The following is a 17,368-nucleotide window of genomic DNA, read 5'->3' on the forward strand; positions in this document are numbered from 1 at the left end:
AACAAGAAAAGATTTCTGAATATTCAGTGACCTAAAAATGAATACAACACCAAACACAGAATGAATCTGAGGTGCTTTGATTTTACATCTGTTTTATAAACTTGTGAACCCTGGGGTTGCATGAAAATTTCTCAGGTGAAAAGGGGATGTCAATTCCGGAGTTTTAAGAAACTCTAAGATAGTAAGCCTCCTCAGCCCCAGAAAGCCAGCCACCTGCTTATCTCACATGTCTCTCTGAGAAAAGTTACCCCTGACTTTGTAGTCAACTGTTGTACTTCTTTGTATCCACGGTAACTATTCTTCACTAAAATTGTGATGACTTATAACATAGAATTTATCATCAAAACCATTTTTGAGTCTGCTGCTAAACCATGCTAAGTACTTCTACATTACTCTGCAATTTGTCTCCAGATCCTAAACTTTATACATTAAACAACTCTCCATACCCCCAGCTCTCGCCAACTGCAGTCACGTGTATATAGCAGGCTTTCTTTGGGCTACCAACTAGCTTCCAAATCATGACACAGAGACTTATTATTAGTTGTTAATGCTTGGCCTTAGTTTAGGCTGGATTCTTGCTAGCTCTTATAACATAAATTAATCTGTTTCTCTTCAACTACATTTTGCTGTGGGGCTTTTTACCTTTGTTTTCTTCTGTTTGCCCTACTTGTGTCTAGTTGGCTGGCAGCTACCTGGCTAGCTGGCCCCAGGCATCTCCTCCTTTGTCTTCCCTGTTCACTCCTCTAGTTCTTGTCTCTCAAGCCTGATTTCTCCTCTGACATATTCTCAGTGTCTGCCAGCCCCACCTATCTCCCTACTGCCTAGCTATTGGATATTCAGCTTTTTATTAGACCAGTCAGGTGCCTTAGGCAGGCAAGCTAAAATACATAATTAAAAAAATACAGCATAGACAAGTGTAACACATTTTTGCCTAGTTAAACAAAAGCAACACATCTTTACATAGTTAAAGTAATATTTCACAACAGTTCCACTTAGTGTTCAATGAATCTGACCACCCCAACTATCTCCTAGAAGAAAAGATAGTGTTTACAATTTTACCCTTTTCTTTCTTTTTTTTTTTAAAAGTAATTTATTTAACCTTTTATGTGCATTGGTGTGAAGGTATCAGGTCACCCGAAACCAGAATTACAGACAGTTTTAAACTGCCATTTGGGTGCTGGGATTTGAACCCCAGTCCCCTGGAAGAGCAGTCAGTGTTCTTAACCACTGAGCCATCTCTCCAGCCCCTAGTTTTTACCTTTTTGTAGCTATTTCACTTAGCATAAGTTCTCAAGGTTTATCCCTGAATATATAGCATATGTCCCAGCTTTCTTCCTGTTTAAGATGGACAATATTTCATTTCATGAAAATATCACATTTTCATTATCAATTGCTTTTGCCTCATAGCTATAGAGAATATTCAAGGTAGTATGCATCCCTGCCCCAACACAGGATTTCATGTAACTGAGGCTGGCCTCAAAGTCACTATGTATGCTGAGACTACAGACATGAACCAGTAACACATGAACCAGTATGCCCACTTTTGTTTGCTTTTGAAACAGGGTCTCAGTCTTTAGCCCTGATTGGCCTCCAGCTTGTGGCAGCCCTCCTACTTCAGCCCATGGAATGCTGGGATGACAAGTGTGAGTCAGGTGTGAACCATCATGCCTGGCCTTTTATTAGATTTTTGAGATAACATCTCATTATGGAGCCCAGATTAGCCTTGAGTTTACCATCCTTAGGGGTACTGAGAGTATAGGCATGTGCTACTATGCCTGGCATTTTCTTTTCCTTTTTTCCTTTCTACGGGGATTGTACTCAGGAACTTTTCCATGGTAGGTAAGTACTTTACCACTAAGATATACCTCCAGCTCCCATAGTAGTTTTTAAACCCTGGGAAAGTCCTTGTAGTATTATGCTGTGGCTGTTGCCTTGTTGTGGGTAGGAATAGTGACAATAATGAGGAATTCTAATTCTTTTTTTTTTGAGACAGGGTTTCTCTGTGTAGTCCTGGCTCTCCTGAAACTCGCTCTATAGACCAGGCTGGCCTCAAACTCAGAGATCTTCCAGCCTCTGACTCCTGAGTGCTTGGATCAAAGGCGTGCACCACCACTACCCAGCTATCTTTACACTTTTTAAAAAAGGTCCCCCCAAAACAATGTTAATTCCAAATTCCCCTGGAGGAGAGTAAAGAAATGTAAGCAAAGGGTGAATGGCGCTATCTGGATGTTGGTATACACTGAAACAGGCATTTGACTTTTGATTGGTCTGTTTCAGAGACACAAGAAAACCGACTGTTGCATTGTCAGCTGTAGGTAAGTATGTACACCCTGGCTTTTCTTCCTCAGTCCTACTACTCATCCTGCTCACAACTCTGACTACTCACAGCCCATGCTCCATCAGGCTTGGGTGGAATTCTAAGCCCCACCTTCCAAGATGCTTGCTGAGTCCTAACCCTGACCCTGATCTTGGTTATCTGCAGTCTTGTTCTCACCATTAGCTTCAGTAATTGTCATCCTATATCCTATCTTGTTTCAAGCTCATTTCCTTTGTGCTGATTTTGAAGCAAAATCTTTTATTATGTATTCTGTCTCTTTCACTCTCTCTCTCTCACACACACACATACACACATCTCTCACACACACACAGACACACACACACACACACACAGAGTCTCTGAGTGCTGGAGAGATGGCTCAGTTGGCAATGTGCTTGCCTTCCAAGCATGGCACCCCAGTTTGATCATCAGAACTCATGTAAAATAACCCTGATGTGGTGGTGTGGGATTATAATTCCAGATCTAGGCAGGCAGAGAGGCAGGAGCATCCTTGGGGCTCATTGGTGAGCTCCAGGACAATTCATGTCATGCTGATCTCATGAGCAAAGTGGCAGTGGCTAAAACTAACTGTGCTGATGGAGGTGGTGAGAGTCAAGAGGGATGTATAGGGCTGGGTGTGGAGATGCACAGAGGCAGGCATAGCTCTGTGAGTTCAAGGCCAGCCTGGGTACATAACAAGTCTGGGCCAGCCTGGGCTACATAGTGAGGTCTTCTCTCAAAAAAAGAGAAATAAAAATGTGGGGGGTGGGATGGGGTATACTACCCAAACGGGGGCTAATTCTAAATATTGAGTCAACGTTTCCCCAAGACTGTTATGCAAAAACAACAATGAAAAAAATAGAGTGTGAAGGGGTCAGAGTGAGAGTTGAAGATTTTCTATTATCATCTGGGAGTCTGATTTTTGTGGCAAGTATGTTACCAACCACACCACTCCATTCCTGCTACTGTAGCAGCTCAGTGTTCCTGCTGACTGTGCTCAGAGTCACCTGTGGATTTTCCCTTATCTCCTCCATAGATGACTGTGATCTCATTCCCATGTGTTAACTCACTTATTTGCAACTCTTTTTATGTGTACTGGTGGAGCCAGTGTAGTCATAGAAAATGGAAGGATTCTCTGCTTACTGCATCCAGGCTCGATATCCAGCTCCCTGGACATGCTTTACTCTGCCCCAGAAAACGTTGAGGGCAGTCTTCCTATGTTTTTGTTTTCTTCTTTGCAGCTGGTGCCTCCCAGGTCAAATGGAATAAAAAAAACGCTAACTACCTTGCCACCAGCCATGATGGTGATGTACGGATATGGGATAAGAGGGTGAGTGACCTGTCCCCTGTGACCTTTCTCCTGTGGTTGGTATTTAGTTTCTCCTAGAGGGTGTGGAAAGGGCGTTATTAAGCCACAGTAGATTGAAGAATCCCATGGGGCATGGCAGATTGTAACCAGATGACATTTGCTTCTCGTCCGAATTGCTGTTTTGAGAGTAAGGCACTGTGATCAGTGGTTAATAAGATTAACTTGGTCTGACCTGAGATAGAGCCTCATTTTGCTGCTTCCTGTTAGCACATTAGGTAAGCCACTGTGACCTCTCCTGTCCTTGTACATCTTTGTGTTGTGTTTTTCATTTGTTTGTTTGTTTTGAGACAGTGTCTCACTGTGTATCCCTGCCAGGCTTGGAACTTACTATGAATATCAGGACTGTACGGACCAGGCTGGCCTGGAACTCAGAGCCGCCTGCCTCTGCCTGCACACATGTGCTGCCACACCCAGTGTTCTCCATTCTCTCCCCTCCCACCCCGATCTCCCCTTACTATTTCTAACTCAGGTGCTGACAGTAAAGTTCTGGCTACACAGAGTACACTGAGCACATTTGAAAGAAAAAAGGTTAATGAAGCAGAGGTTTGGGGTGGCTCATCCCATCTGCTGGCTTAGGCTGCAGGACCTGCTGGGGGTACATTGTACAGTGTGCTGGCTGGAGTTGGTTGCTGCCTCCTGGGGCTCTTGGGAGAAGGTGATTTTGAAGAATGGAAAGGGCTTAGCAATGTTTGCTTTTGTTTTCTGGATCTTTGGTCTAGCATGCCAATAGCCAAATCTGTGATTGATATTATTCAGTTTGTCACACACTTCAGCGTAAGTAAATGTTCTTAATAAGGCCGGGTTTGTCCATGTGCCTGGATTCCCAGTGCTGCAGGTTGAGGGGAAGAAGACTGAGCCCACATAGGTACAGTATAATTTGTTCAATTTAATTAATCCCTGCTTATTGGTTCTAGAAGTTGCTTCTGGCATTGTAGAGTTCCATATCACACTGATGTGAATGCCTTTTGCATCTTAATCTTCTATTGAATTTGGATTACTTTTTTTTTTTAAAAAGGAAATTTTTAATGCATTCCTTTTTTAACGTTTTAAATTATGTGTGTGTGGAGGGGGTGGGTGGGAGGATGTGTGTGTACGCATATAGGGTATTTTGGGGGATCTTAGTGTTCAGTCACTAGAAGACATATGCTCTTACCCTCATAGTTGAGGTTAGGTTCCCTTGACTATCACAGTCCTTCATTTTATGTCAGGAAGGGGGACAGAAACGGTCTCCTCTGAAAGATGAGAAAGAGCTACTACCTGTGTCTCCTGTTAAAACCATGCATCAGGCTGGAGTGGGTAGAAATGAGGCCGGCAGGCTTACTTACAGGGCACGTGGAAGAGCTCTGGGGAAGTCTTCTGTTGTTGTTGGGTTTATTTGTCTTAGAGAGAGCTTATGAAGGGTAGAGGCCATAACTGTCCTGGCAGTTTTCAGTGTCCCCTTAGCACAGAGCAGCCTATTCTATGGTTGGCAGTCAATGAGTTCTTTCAAAAGCAACAAGCCCGGTGCCCTTGTGTTGCAGAAGCCCAGTACGGCAGTGGAATATCTAGCAGCCCACCTCTCCAAAATCCATGGCCTGGACTGGCACCCAGACAGTGAGCACATCCTCGCCACCTCCAGCCAAGATAACTCCGTCAAGGTGAGTATTCCCCACTGGGGCTGTCAGAGTTGCTGTGAGAGGGAGGCTTCAGGGATATGTGGTAGCATTTTGGGAGGAAGCATACTGTTTTTCTGGAATGCCGCAGATAGTTGCCAGGAGCTGGAGTGAGTCGGCCTGGCTTTCCTGACCGGCAGAAGTGACTGTGTAGAAGCTGACTGATTTTCTCTCTCCTCTCTGTACGTCAGACACAGGAAGCATTTAGGAAAGAAAAGTTTACTGAGAAGAAGTTGTAAAGGAGCCAGATGTGTACACAGAGATAGAGTCAAGGAGAAGCCCACATGATTATTAAAGCCACCAAGATTATAGTGGGTCTGTTCATGGGGGCAGGCCATCAGTTCCCCATATGATTATCATATCTGTAAAAGTTATGACCTCAGATGTCAGCATTGCCAGGGTAGAGTTTTGTTAATATTCTCTAACAAAACCTGCTCATTTGTGTTCAGGAGTCCTGTCATTTTTTTTTTTTTTTTTTTTTTTTTTTTATCTCAGAGACAGTGTTCTCCTTTGTGTGTTTTCCCTAGCTGTGTGGCATCAGCCATGTATCCCTGTTGAAAGCAGTGGCAGGGCAGGGTTGGCTCTGTTCAGTATACTCCATCCTTGCTTCTGTGTTATGTAGCGCCCGCGCTACGATCTGTTCCACGAATCGGGCGGGAAGGCCTAGAGATTGAAATAAAGACAAGACAGTGGGTCATTCGTTCAATGGCAATGTCGGAACGCCAAATGCCGAATGCCTGTTTATAGAGGGGAAAGAATGGGCTTAAATACTGACTTACAGCACAGTGGGAAATTACAGGAATTTTAGGCTCAGCTCCTCCCCACGAGGTGTTTGTTGAGAGGAAGAGTACCAACAACAGCCTTGGGGCAAGGAGTTCCAGCCAACAACTTCAGGCTTGCTCAAGATGCCTCAGGGGTTCATGTAGGGGCCCACAGTGTTCAAGTCTATCTCTGCAGGTCAGGACTTGGCCACAGAAGCTGGTTTAGCATACAGTGATTATTATTATATTGGATTTACACAACTATAATATTTCTGATTTGGTTAGCTGAACTCGAGTCCAAGCCTTTCTATGTAAGGACTGAAAGTACCTCTGTCTGGAGGTTTGTAAATCCCCTGGTACTGTGCTGGAGTGAGTGACTTGTTTGTTTCACTTTAGGTTTTCTAGGTTTCTGTTCCTAGTTTCCCAAATTCAGGAAACAGGGACTTATCCCATTTTTTGTTTGAAAAAAAGATTAGGGAAGTCCTGCCATGTTTGTTGTAAAGATTGGGTGAGGTTAAAAATTTGAAATGTCTGTCTGAGAGCAGTAAGTTGTCGGGGCATATTATCTGTTGTTAAATTACTTTTAGATGTAAAAGTAATGCAGGATTGAAACCTCTTATTTTCACCTTTGAACTACAGTGATTATTTAATAGGCAGTTGATCTGGCCCATGTGGTCCTGATGAAGTCTAGAAATCCTGCTGTAATATTGATAGATGTAAAAGGAAGGTTCTTTGTGTGTGTGTCTGACAGTACATGGTTACGGGGATGGAACTAAAAATACACTATTGAAATATTTCTTTGGAAGATGGAAAGCAGTGAGTTTGAAGTCCATGCTTACTTCAATAGTTGAGGTTTTTTTTTTTTTTTTTTTAATGGCATTTATTTCACCAACTTTCTTTCTTGTAGTTCTGGGATTACCGCCAACCTCGGAAATACCTCAATATTCTCCCTTGCCAGGTGCCTGTCTGGAAAGCCAGATACACAGTGAGTGAGCTACCCTATCGCTTGTCTGGGGCGTGCATTTTCTTGTTCTCTTTGTGAGGCAGTTTTCTTCTTTTGTCTTGGTTTGAAGTATGGTGAATGTAGTAATGGTCTTAGGTACTTACTTTGGAAGGCCAGATACATGTTCACAGAGAAGTAAGCTTGTGAAGATACTTACTCACCAAGGGTAGTTCAACGGGGTAGGACAGAGAAGAGGGGCCAGGGCAGGAAGCTGGTGCACTATAATAGAACTCTGATTTTAGGTTCAGAGGACCTGGTTTGGGGCCCACTGCCACCATTTAATGTTTTTGTGGCCCTGGAAAAGATATTTGGTTTTAAGCAGTAATTTCTTCATTTGCAGAGGGGAAGGATACTTTTCACTCTGCCCTTAAAGTTTTTAAAGTTTTTTTTTTTTTTTTTTTTTTTTTTTTTTTTTTTTTAGGATTTGTGTTTATTTGTGGGTATTTCTGTGGAATTATGTACCATGCGCATGTAGGTGCCCAGAGGAACCAAAAGAGAGCTAGAGTTACAGGCAGTTACAAGTTGGCCAACATGGGTGCTGGGAATGGAACTTGGGTTCTCTGCAAGAGCAGCAACTGTTCTTAAACGCTGAACCATCACTTTGGCTCAAAGATTTTATTTTTATTTATGTATGTGTGCCATAGGAGTGCAGGTACCCACAGGTTAGAAGAGGGCATTGGATCCCTTGGAGCTGGTGTTAAAGGAGGTTGTGAGACTCCTGTGTGGATGGTGGGAATGCTCTGAAGAGCAACAGGAGCTCCTAACTGCTGCTGTCGCTCCAGCCCTGCCCCTCACTTTCATTACTGTGATAATAGTCGCCATTCTAAAGTGGACAATTCTGTGGCATTTGGAATGTCACAGTCTGTCTCCCACTTGAAATAATGTATATGAATGAGCTTTATAAATCACAAAATACTACAAATTGGTTGTTATCCACCTCCAGCCACTTTTCCAGGGCCACATTGATAGCTGTGAGTCAGAGATAAGTGTATTTCCTTTAATGTCACTTTGAAAGCAAGCGCAGGGATGAACAAAGCTACATTTATGCATTAGTCTGTCACCATGGGACATTGTGGAGCAAAGAAGATAATTGGACATGATGTTGCTTTTGCATCTGTGATCACTTGCCGAGAAATGAGACTCTGTTCTTAGGAGCTGACATCTCTGGGTTCATGTTTGCTTTCAAAAATAAACATGAAAGTTGGGGAATGTTGTTGGGAGGAGAGGGTAAGATAAATAATTGTGCTGTTGTGTAACTATGCCTTTTTCCTTAAATAACAGAGTCTAGATATAAACCAAATGGGCCGCTCAGCTCCCCTGCAGACTAATCATGCTAAGTCAAACAGCAGTCCTGGGGTTACTAAGTTTTCCTTTGATTCAGTGTCACACCAAGGCAGTGAGAAGGTGATGGTTCATGTAGATGGTGTCCTGACCTTTCTGCATGCACATTTTCCCAGTGAGCCTTGGTCACTCATTTCTGAGGAGAAGTTCATGGAGAGTAGGTAGGACATGTAGAATTTTCAGAGTTATTGTTAATCCCACCAAGTGGGAATAAGAACACTACCTCAATTTTGAACCAAATTTGAAGGAAGCTTTGATAATTAAATACTGGCCAGGATGCTCAACTCTGGGGTTCCCAGAAAATGGCCACAAGCTACTTACAAAGGCAAACCCACAAAGCTATGTACCTTCTGCCTTTGTCCAGTTGAGGGCAAGCATACTTCCTGACAAACTTACTGCCTCTTATGATCATGCACATCCGGTACAGTTGGGTCAGCCAAACTTGTTTAGGGAAGTGGAAGCATGTGACTTGTCATTGGCTATGAACAACAACAGCCTCCAGTATCTCAGGAAATATCTGACACCCTTGGGCAAGGGTCTTACGGGTTAGAGGCCTTTTTGTTTCATGGATCTCTTAGGCACAGTAATTAAAACTTAAAACATAACTTTGGCTCTCACATTATCCAAACATTTGGCTCAGTCTTATTTTCCATTTGATGCATTCCATTCCATTATCAGAGAGAAGGCTGTATGTGGTAGACATCTTATGGTATTTGAGAAAAATTTCCCCAGGTGAGTTTGAGCCTTCCATATTTTTTTTTTTTTTTTTTTTTTTTTAATTAGAGATAGGTCCTTAGCCTGGTGGTCATGGCACACACCTTTAATCCCAGCACTTGAGAGGCAGAGGCAGGTGGATCTCTCTGAGTTTGGGGCCACTCCAGTCTATAGCATTCTAGGACAGCCAGGGCTACATAGAGAAACCCTGTCTTGAAAAAAAAGCAAAAGGAAAAAAAGATGATTCTTCCTATGTGGCTATGGCTGGCCTGGCCTGGAATTTGATAATGTAGACCAGCAGCAGGCTAGCTGCAGTCTTGTGCCAGTCCTTCTGCCTCTGCTTCCTCAGTACTAGCATTTCAGGCCTGAGCCACCACGCCTGGTGTCTGTCGTGTAGTTTATTTTAGTTAGGAAGAACTCCAGCTTTGGTTTTGGCTAATTCTCCATGGAATAATCACAGCTTTCCCCTTCTTGGCTGTAGCCCTTCAGCAATGGATTAGTGACTGTGATGGTTCCCCAACTGCGGAGGGAAAACAGCCTGCTCCTATGGAACGTTTTTGACTTGAACACTCCAGTGCACACCTTTGTGGGACATGATGATGTGGTACTGGAGTTCCAGTGGAGGAGACAGAAGGAAGGTGAGTGAGGAAGGTGGCTAGCTAGCTGCCTTTCCTTCTGAGCTCTGGTAGGAGTCATTTGGTACAGTGAGGAGTTGACTGATCAGGGCTGATTCTAGGAGCCAGAGGGCGGGGAGGGCTGTATTTAATTATAGGTGGGTAAAGGGAGTATGTAGCACTCTCTCTCCTTAGTTCTCTTCTCCAGCTGGGAAGAGATCTGCTCCAGTAAGAGGTTGAGAAGAGTTTGTTGTTGATTCATTTCAAGGGCCAAAGACTGAAGGACAGTGATTCTCAACCTGCACTATAGGTCATGACCACTTTGGGGTTTGCATACCAGATATCCTGCATGTCAGATATTTGCATCACGATTCATAACAGTAGCAAAATTACATGAAGTAGCAACAAAATAATTTTATAGTTGGGGGGAAATCACCCCAACATGAGGTTGAACCATTAGGAAGGATAGGGTGGCTCACACCTTTAATCCCAGGGTTTGAGAGGCAGAGGCAGAGGCAGATAAATCTCTGACAAGGACAGTCTGGTCTACAAAAAAAGTTCAGTGAAAAGCCAGCAATACATAGAGAAACCCTATCTCAAAAATAAACAAAACCATCACCCCTTAAAAAGAACCCAAGCCAACAAGCCAGTATCAGTTTTTCCCCCTACCCGCCTTTCTTCCTCCCTTCTTTGTTTGTCTGTTTATTTATTTATTGGTGCTGGAGATAAAACCTAGGACATAACAGTTTGCTACTGAGCTATGTCTCTGTCTTTCACTATCATTTTGTGAACTCCTAAAACTAAATTAGGTTTGTCTGTTTTTTGAACCTTATGTAATTTAATTATCTTGAGTGTTTTTTAAATTTGACCTTCCCGACCTAATGTTGAGCTGGTGTATTTCTACCAACATGTTTCCTCAATTTTTATTGGACCACCTTATGCTTTGGTGTTAGTTTTCACTGTGGGGAAGGACCAGGATGTGGTAGCTAAGAGTAAAGGATGCCTAAGAAAGAAGCAGCAGTCATAAGGGTTGGTGTTGCTGAAGGACCAAAATGCAGAGTGAGATAAAAACATTTAATTGAACACAAAGGAAGCTGTTTGATGAGTAAGAGAAATTCCAAAGCAGACTGAGGCTAGAACCAGATCCCTAGGTAGTCTAAGTGAGACTGCAGGGACTGTGTTTGTTTGTTCCAAGACAAGGAGTGGGACAGGCAGTTAGGGAAAGCAGGAAGATGCAGGAAGGGAAGTCAGTGGGAGAGCAAGGCTTCCTGGGGTTGAGTGGTATGGAAGGCACAGGTAGAGGTCTCAGGGTCCCCATTCAGGAATTGAGAAATTGAGGAATTGAGTGAAATTTGTTATAAATTCTGTGTTGTCTGAAGATGGCCATGAAGGAGATAGTAGATGTTCAGTAGTAACCCCAAGTATCCTCATCTTTTCTAAGCTGTTTCATGAAGCACCCTACACTTTCCTTTGAGTCATCATCTCCTCTGACTAGACCCGATATCTAAAAATATGATTCATCTAATTAAGAGGGTTAAAAGGTTGATTATTTACTTTATAAAGAGATGTATTACTTTACAAAAATGCTTTGAGCAATGAGATGCAATGATGCATAGAAACAATTCATGTTTACAGACGATTACCTTCTTCCCAGCCCCTTGGGAGCATGCTTGCTGAGGTGGAAGTGTGGGTGACATTAGGTCTTAGCATCCCTCTCTGTTTGCTAATTTGCCAATTATTGTATCACTTCACTTCCGTTTCTGCTCTCTTGGGTCTTCCTCAGGGAAGCTCTCATTACTCTCTGTCCTGTTCTCCAGTGTTACTTTTCTTGATACTCTTCACCACCCGTATTTTATTACATATTGACCGTCAGCTCTATAAAGATATGATTTTATTCATGCTACTGTTCTGGGATTTAGGCAGGTACCTACCATAGACTAAGATTTTCAATAACTATTTGTGGAATGCATGTACTTATGAGTGAGTGAGTGAGTGAATGAATGAAGGAAGAATCAATCAATCTTATTCCATTGCTGCCTGTAACGAAATAGATATCAGATCTAGAGGATTTGTTTTTAGGATTTTTATTTGATGATTTCTAGGGTCCAAGGACTACCAACTTGTCACGTGGTCCAGGGATCAGACGTTGAGGATGTGGCGGGTGGATTACCAAATGCAGAGGGTATGTATGCAATGCTATTATAGAGAAATATAAGCAGATGCACCAGAAATTTAACCAAAAGATATAAGAAATTAGAGAATGCATGCTGACATTTACCATATGCTGTGGTGGGCTGGTGGCTTGTATATGTATGCTACACTGGCTTGGAGGTCTTTAAGAGCCAAAGTAGTCTGCATTTTAAGGCTTAAGGCTCTGTTTTTCCCTCTTGTCCTGGTCTGGGACAGGATGGGTGCCATACTGAGTAAATGGCTTAGCCTTTCCTTCCTATCTCTTCTCAATGGATTGAGAAGCCTGCCCTTCCTTTCTGCAGATGTTCATCCATCAGTGTCACCCTCTCTGTGAAGTCCTTTCCACTTATATGAGTATTTGTTCCATACATAAATGATAGTGGTACCTAGTATGTTGTTCTGAACAGTCATGGGACAGTCTTCTCGTCCAGTGGCTGAATCTCTTCTTGATGGTGAGAAACACAGCTCACTGGTGTTTAATTCCCAACAGCATTTCTCACACCAGCTTCTCCAGGACTGATGGGAAATGCTGGGTAAAATTTAGAGCACTGCTTAGTCTAAACTCACCTGAGCACTTTGGTTAAGTCCAATTATCTTACCACTTTTTATTTAAATCTGTTTTTTTCCAGAACATACCATTTGGTCCAAATGCTGAGGGTTATGGTATTTTTTGCTTGTGAGTTGGCTGAATAATTCCATTAAGACTTGGATTTTAAGTTGATCTTTTTTCCTCAGCACTTTTACTCTGCTCATGATATAAAATGTCTAGAATGGAGTAATAGAGGAGTATATTGTCCTTTGTATTTCAACAGGGAATGTTGGTGATGGATAATGTATTTTGATTATATCAGTTCTTAGCTGACACATCCCTGTCCTTTATGATTCCCATTTTTAAAGACAGAACTCTTTAGCTAGATATAGTGACCATTTCTGGTACTTTTCTAGCTCTGTGTCTTTACCCTTGTTTTGTTGTTTTGGTTTTTGATTCTGCTGTCAATCAAACCCAGGGTCTTGTGCATGCTAGGCAAGCACTTTAACACTGAACCACATTCTCCACCCCACAATCTGCCCTTGCTTTCAGCTCTGTGCCAATGACATACTGGATGGTGTTGATGAGTTCATTGAGAGCATTTCTCTTCTCCCGGAACCAGAGAAGACCCTACACACTCAAGACACAGATCACCAGCCCAGTTCGAGCCACGGAGAAGAAGATGGCAATGCAACTGATATCCTAGGTAAGGGGCCCCACTATGTAGTCCAGAGTTACATGGCAGATACCCCAGGACTCACTTTCTAAAACATTCCCAATATTGACTGTCTTTCCTGGTAGCCTTAAAGGAAGATCCTCCCAGTAGTTCGCTGGAAGAGAGGAAATCAGACCAACTAGGCCTGCCTCAGACTCTGCAGCAGGAATTCTCCTTGATCAATGTGCAAATACGGAATGTCAATGTGGAGGTAAGTCCCAATAATGAGCTGGGCTTCATGCTTGTGGATGGCATGTGTGGGAGTATGGGTGATGGGTCTGTTGGAGCTGGAGTTAGAGGCAGTTGTGAGCTTCCCAACACAGCTGCTGGGAACTGAACTTTGGCCCTGTGGAAAAACAGGAAGTATACTTAACTGCTGAAACATCTCTCTAGCCCCAGGCATCTTTCTTAATTCCTCCATTTTTCTAAAGAAATAGCTGTTTCATAAATGCAGACACTTTTGAAGCTCATGTGTCATAGCATTTCCTCAGTATCTCTCTAGCTCCTTACTTTTTTATTTTGTTTTGTTGTTGTTGTTGTTGTTGCTTGAGACAGGGTTTCTCTGTATTGTTTTGGAGCCTGTCTCGAAACTATCTCTGTAGACCAGACTGGTCTCATGCGCCACAAACACCCAACTCTGACCCCTTACTTTACAGTGTGTGATGATGTTTGCTCTGGGAAGGCTTACTGATTGACAAGGTTATGGGGGAGGTTAGTGGCAGAGCTGAATTTGGAGCTGGACCTCCCAAATCTCCATGTTACTGTACTGTGCTCTTCTACCGTCCCTTTGTGAGCTAGATTCCTTTGATGTAAATTCAGAGTAAGAAGGTGACCAAAGCCTCATGGTTCACTTAGCACTTGGAACTGACTTGGGCCAGAAGGTTATTCTTCAGTGACAGGGTCCTGAGAAGGACAAGGCCAAGAGATGAGACGACGAAGAAGACAGAAATCTGGGATCAGGAGATCTTGTACAAGCCATGTCTTACGCCAAGCAAACTTACTAAGAAGTACATCTTATATACTGTTTCCAGGGAGATAAATGGGGTGAAGCCAACAGAAGTTATCATACAATGGGACAAAGTCAGCAAGACGCTAATCAAGCAGTGTTGCACAAAGACAATACAGGGTATTGCAGGTACATCACATACTGACCACACAGCAGCCCAAAACCCTAACTCATTCAAGGCCCAGGTCCCAGCCCAGATTGCCCCTTGGCAAGGACACAAAACTAGTTTCCTTTTGTGGTTTCATCAGAGCCTCTGAGAAGCCTGGGATTGGCCTGGCTCTCAGCATGGAGTGCGCGCTCTCTCTCTCTCTCTCTCTCTCTCTCTCTCTCTCTCTCTCTCTCTCTCTCTCTCTCTCTCTCTCTCTCTCTCTCTCTCTCTCTCTCTCTCTCTCTCTCTCTGTGTATATTTCAAAATTTTTTGCTTCAGAGAATCAAGTGTCACTCCAGGAAGGGATTTTAAAGATTTGCTAATTTTTCTTCTGCTCAGAGTTATTTCACCATAGACAGAGATAAGTACTGCAGTGCTGTGATTTGCTTGGTCTTTGATGCTGTTTTGTAATGTGTAGTGTCACTCTGCTTTACAGATGAGGAAATGGAGATGGTGCAAAATGACTCAAAGGCTAGCAGCTGTTTGGTGGGAAGAAATATTTGTTTTTGGTTTAGATTTTTAAAACCTTAATTTTAAAAATTTTATCTGTATGGGTATTTTGTCTGCATGTATGTGTTACACTATGTGTGAGCAGTGCCTGCAGAGGTCAGAAGAGGACACTGAGTCCCTGGAAATAGGAGTTACAGACAATTGTGAGCTGCTATGTGGATGCTGAGAATTGAACCTGGGGTTCTCTGGAAAAGCAGCCAGTGCTCTTAACCACTGAGCCATCTCTCCAGACCCCTGATGATAATATTTGAATATTTGAATTGAATTGAATTTAGTTGCATAATTCAAGTTTGTAGATTTCCCATGGGTTTGGCTCTTTTCACTATGCTTCAGCTGCGTTCTCTGGTTGGCCACATTGGAAACCATCGGCGCTAAAGGCGATAGTAATTGCCTGTCTATCTGCGTCAGCTCAACTTATGCTGCAGTTGCCCCAGTTGAGAACAGTAGTGGTCTGGGTTTAGAAAGAGGTCTTGATTCCAGGGTTGTAACATTCCCATCATCATAAAAGACAAAACAAAATACAATTCTGTAATCAGCCAAGTGTGGAGCCATATGTCAGTAATCCCGACACTCAGGAAAGATCGTGATTTCAAGGTTAGCCTTGGATGCATAACAAATTCTAGGCCAGCTTGGGGCACATAGTGAGACTCTGTCTCAACAAACAAACAAACAAACGTATGAATGAATTAAACCGATAAATAAACAATGAAGCATCTCCCTTGTGCATCTGTCAGGTGGATCAGAGCTGAAGAGTGCTGGCTGCCTTTTCAGAGGAATCAAGTTTGATTCCCAATACCCCATGGTAGCTCACAACTTCTATAAATCTAGTTCAGGAGATCTGACACCCTCCCCTGGCCTTCGTGGGTACTGCAAGCATGTGGCATGCATTCATACAGATAAATGGAGGGAGAGGGAACTGGGATCGACATGTAAAATAATAAATAAAAAAAATTTAAAAATCATTCATCAAAAAAGACTGTCTTTACCTGTTACATAAGTATAAAATTAAAAAATAATATATATGAATTTATTTAAATCAGTACTAAAACTTAAAAATCTGTTCTGAAAATGAATTATCTTTCAAACTACTTGTTTTGTAGGCACTTTCCTTTTAATCAGTTAGTAGGAACATGAGCATTTATGTTGACTGTTAAAATTCATGTGTATTCTGCCGAGGGAGTGACTTGGGGGTAGATTAGTACTTGTCTTGTCTGTTCAAGGCTCAGCACTGCGAATAAAATACAGCACAATATAATAAGGTAAACGTGTTTCATCTGAAGCTCTTGCAGTTTGTCTCCAAAGCACCTTGGACTTATGTTTTACAGATGGACGCTGCAGACAGGAGCTGCACAGTGTCTGTGCATTGTAGCAACCACCGTGTCAAGATGCTGGTGACGTTCCCAGCACAGTACCCCAACAATGCTGCTCCTTCCTTCCAGTTCATTAACCCTACCACCATCACATCTGCCGTGAAGGCCAAGCTGCTGAAGGTGAGGCTGAGCTCCCAGCTTCAAAAGTCTCCGTGCGGCTTTAATAGGCATTGGTGAGGTTGAGCCCAAGCCTGCATCAGTAAGATTTAGAAGTTGCCTGTTCCCCATATGCTGCAGTGTCTGCTGGATAGCTACTGGCCCCACCTCCCACTTGGTGCAGTCAGCAGTAGGACAGGGTTTTAACCTGCTTTTCTGAGGGGTTTGATGGTTAGAAAAAATATGTATAGCCATTTAAAAATCTCAGAAAAGGGGGGCTGGAGAGATGGCTCATAGGTTAAGAACACTGGCTGTTTTTCCAGAGGCTCTGAGTTCAGTTCCCTGCAACCATTTGGAGGCTCACAACCATCTATAATGAGATCTGGTGCTCTCTTCTGATGTAAAGGCAAACATGCAGATAGAACACTGTATCCATAATAAATCTTTAAAACAAAATCTCAGAAAAAGAGCCCTATGGGTTCAGAAACTGGTGTTTTAATAGTACTTTTATTTAACTCAGCACATCTAAAATAATATTATCACGTCAACATATAATTAGTGAAAATGAGGCAGACACAGTGATAATAGTCCTGTAATCCATGCACCTAGCGTGTGAAGCAGGAGGATCAGGAGTTCAAGGTCATCTTTAGCCACATAGCAAGTTTGAGGCCAGCCTGGGCTACATGAGTCCTTGGGTCAACCCCCAAAATGAGATACTTCATTCTTTTTATTTTTGATACAAAACCTTCTGTACAGTAGTGAATTTTATACTGCCAAGAGCTGTGAGTTTGGAGGAGGCACATTTCCTGTGTTCCATGCAGGCAGTGACAGCAGTGGTCCAGTTCGTGTGCCTGTCTTATGTGGGTGTCAGTTCATATCTCTAGCATGTACCTTAAAATGTCAGGCGTCACTGTTTTAGTGGATAAAAGCATAGTGACATATAACTTTTGCTGAATAGAAACCTTTGTCCTGGCTTCTATCACTCAGAGCAGTTTTCTCTCCAGCCCAGTGATGTTGTTTCCAAAATAATTAG

At 42.8% G+C, this 17,368-nt stretch overlaps 1 protein-coding gene across 4 annotated transcripts in view; it reads left to right on the plus strand.

Annotated features, from left to right (window-relative positions):
• Wdr59 (WD repeat domain 59) overlaps positions 1-17,368 on the plus strand; it is a 72,468-nt gene that overhangs the window by 24,792 nt on the left and 30,308 nt on the right. For all 4 annotated transcript variants that reach the window (XM_051201745.1, XM_051201746.1, XM_051201747.1 and 1 more), the window contains exons 6-14: positions 2,278-2,315; positions 3,559-3,647; positions 5,207-5,323; positions 7,007-7,084; positions 9,639-9,795; positions 11,874-11,953; positions 13,043-13,196; positions 13,292-13,416; positions 16,195-16,359. In XM_051201745.1, the coding sequence (XP_051057702.1) occupies positions 2,278-2,315; positions 3,559-3,647; positions 5,207-5,323; positions 7,007-7,084; positions 9,639-9,795; positions 11,874-11,953; positions 13,043-13,196; positions 13,292-13,416; positions 16,195-16,359 (1,003 nt within the window). The remainder of the gene's footprint in view (positions 1-2,277; positions 2,316-3,558; positions 3,648-5,206; positions 5,324-7,006; positions 7,085-9,638; positions 9,796-11,873; positions 11,954-13,042; positions 13,197-13,291; positions 13,417-16,194; positions 16,360-17,368) is intronic.

The sequence above is a fragment of the Phodopus roborovskii genome, unplaced genomic scaffold (genome assembly GCF_943737965.1).
Source record: "Phodopus roborovskii unplaced genomic scaffold, PHOROB, whole genome shotgun sequence".
Classification (NCBI taxonomy): domain Eukaryota; kingdom Metazoa; phylum Chordata; class Mammalia; order Rodentia; family Cricetidae; genus Phodopus; species Phodopus roborovskii.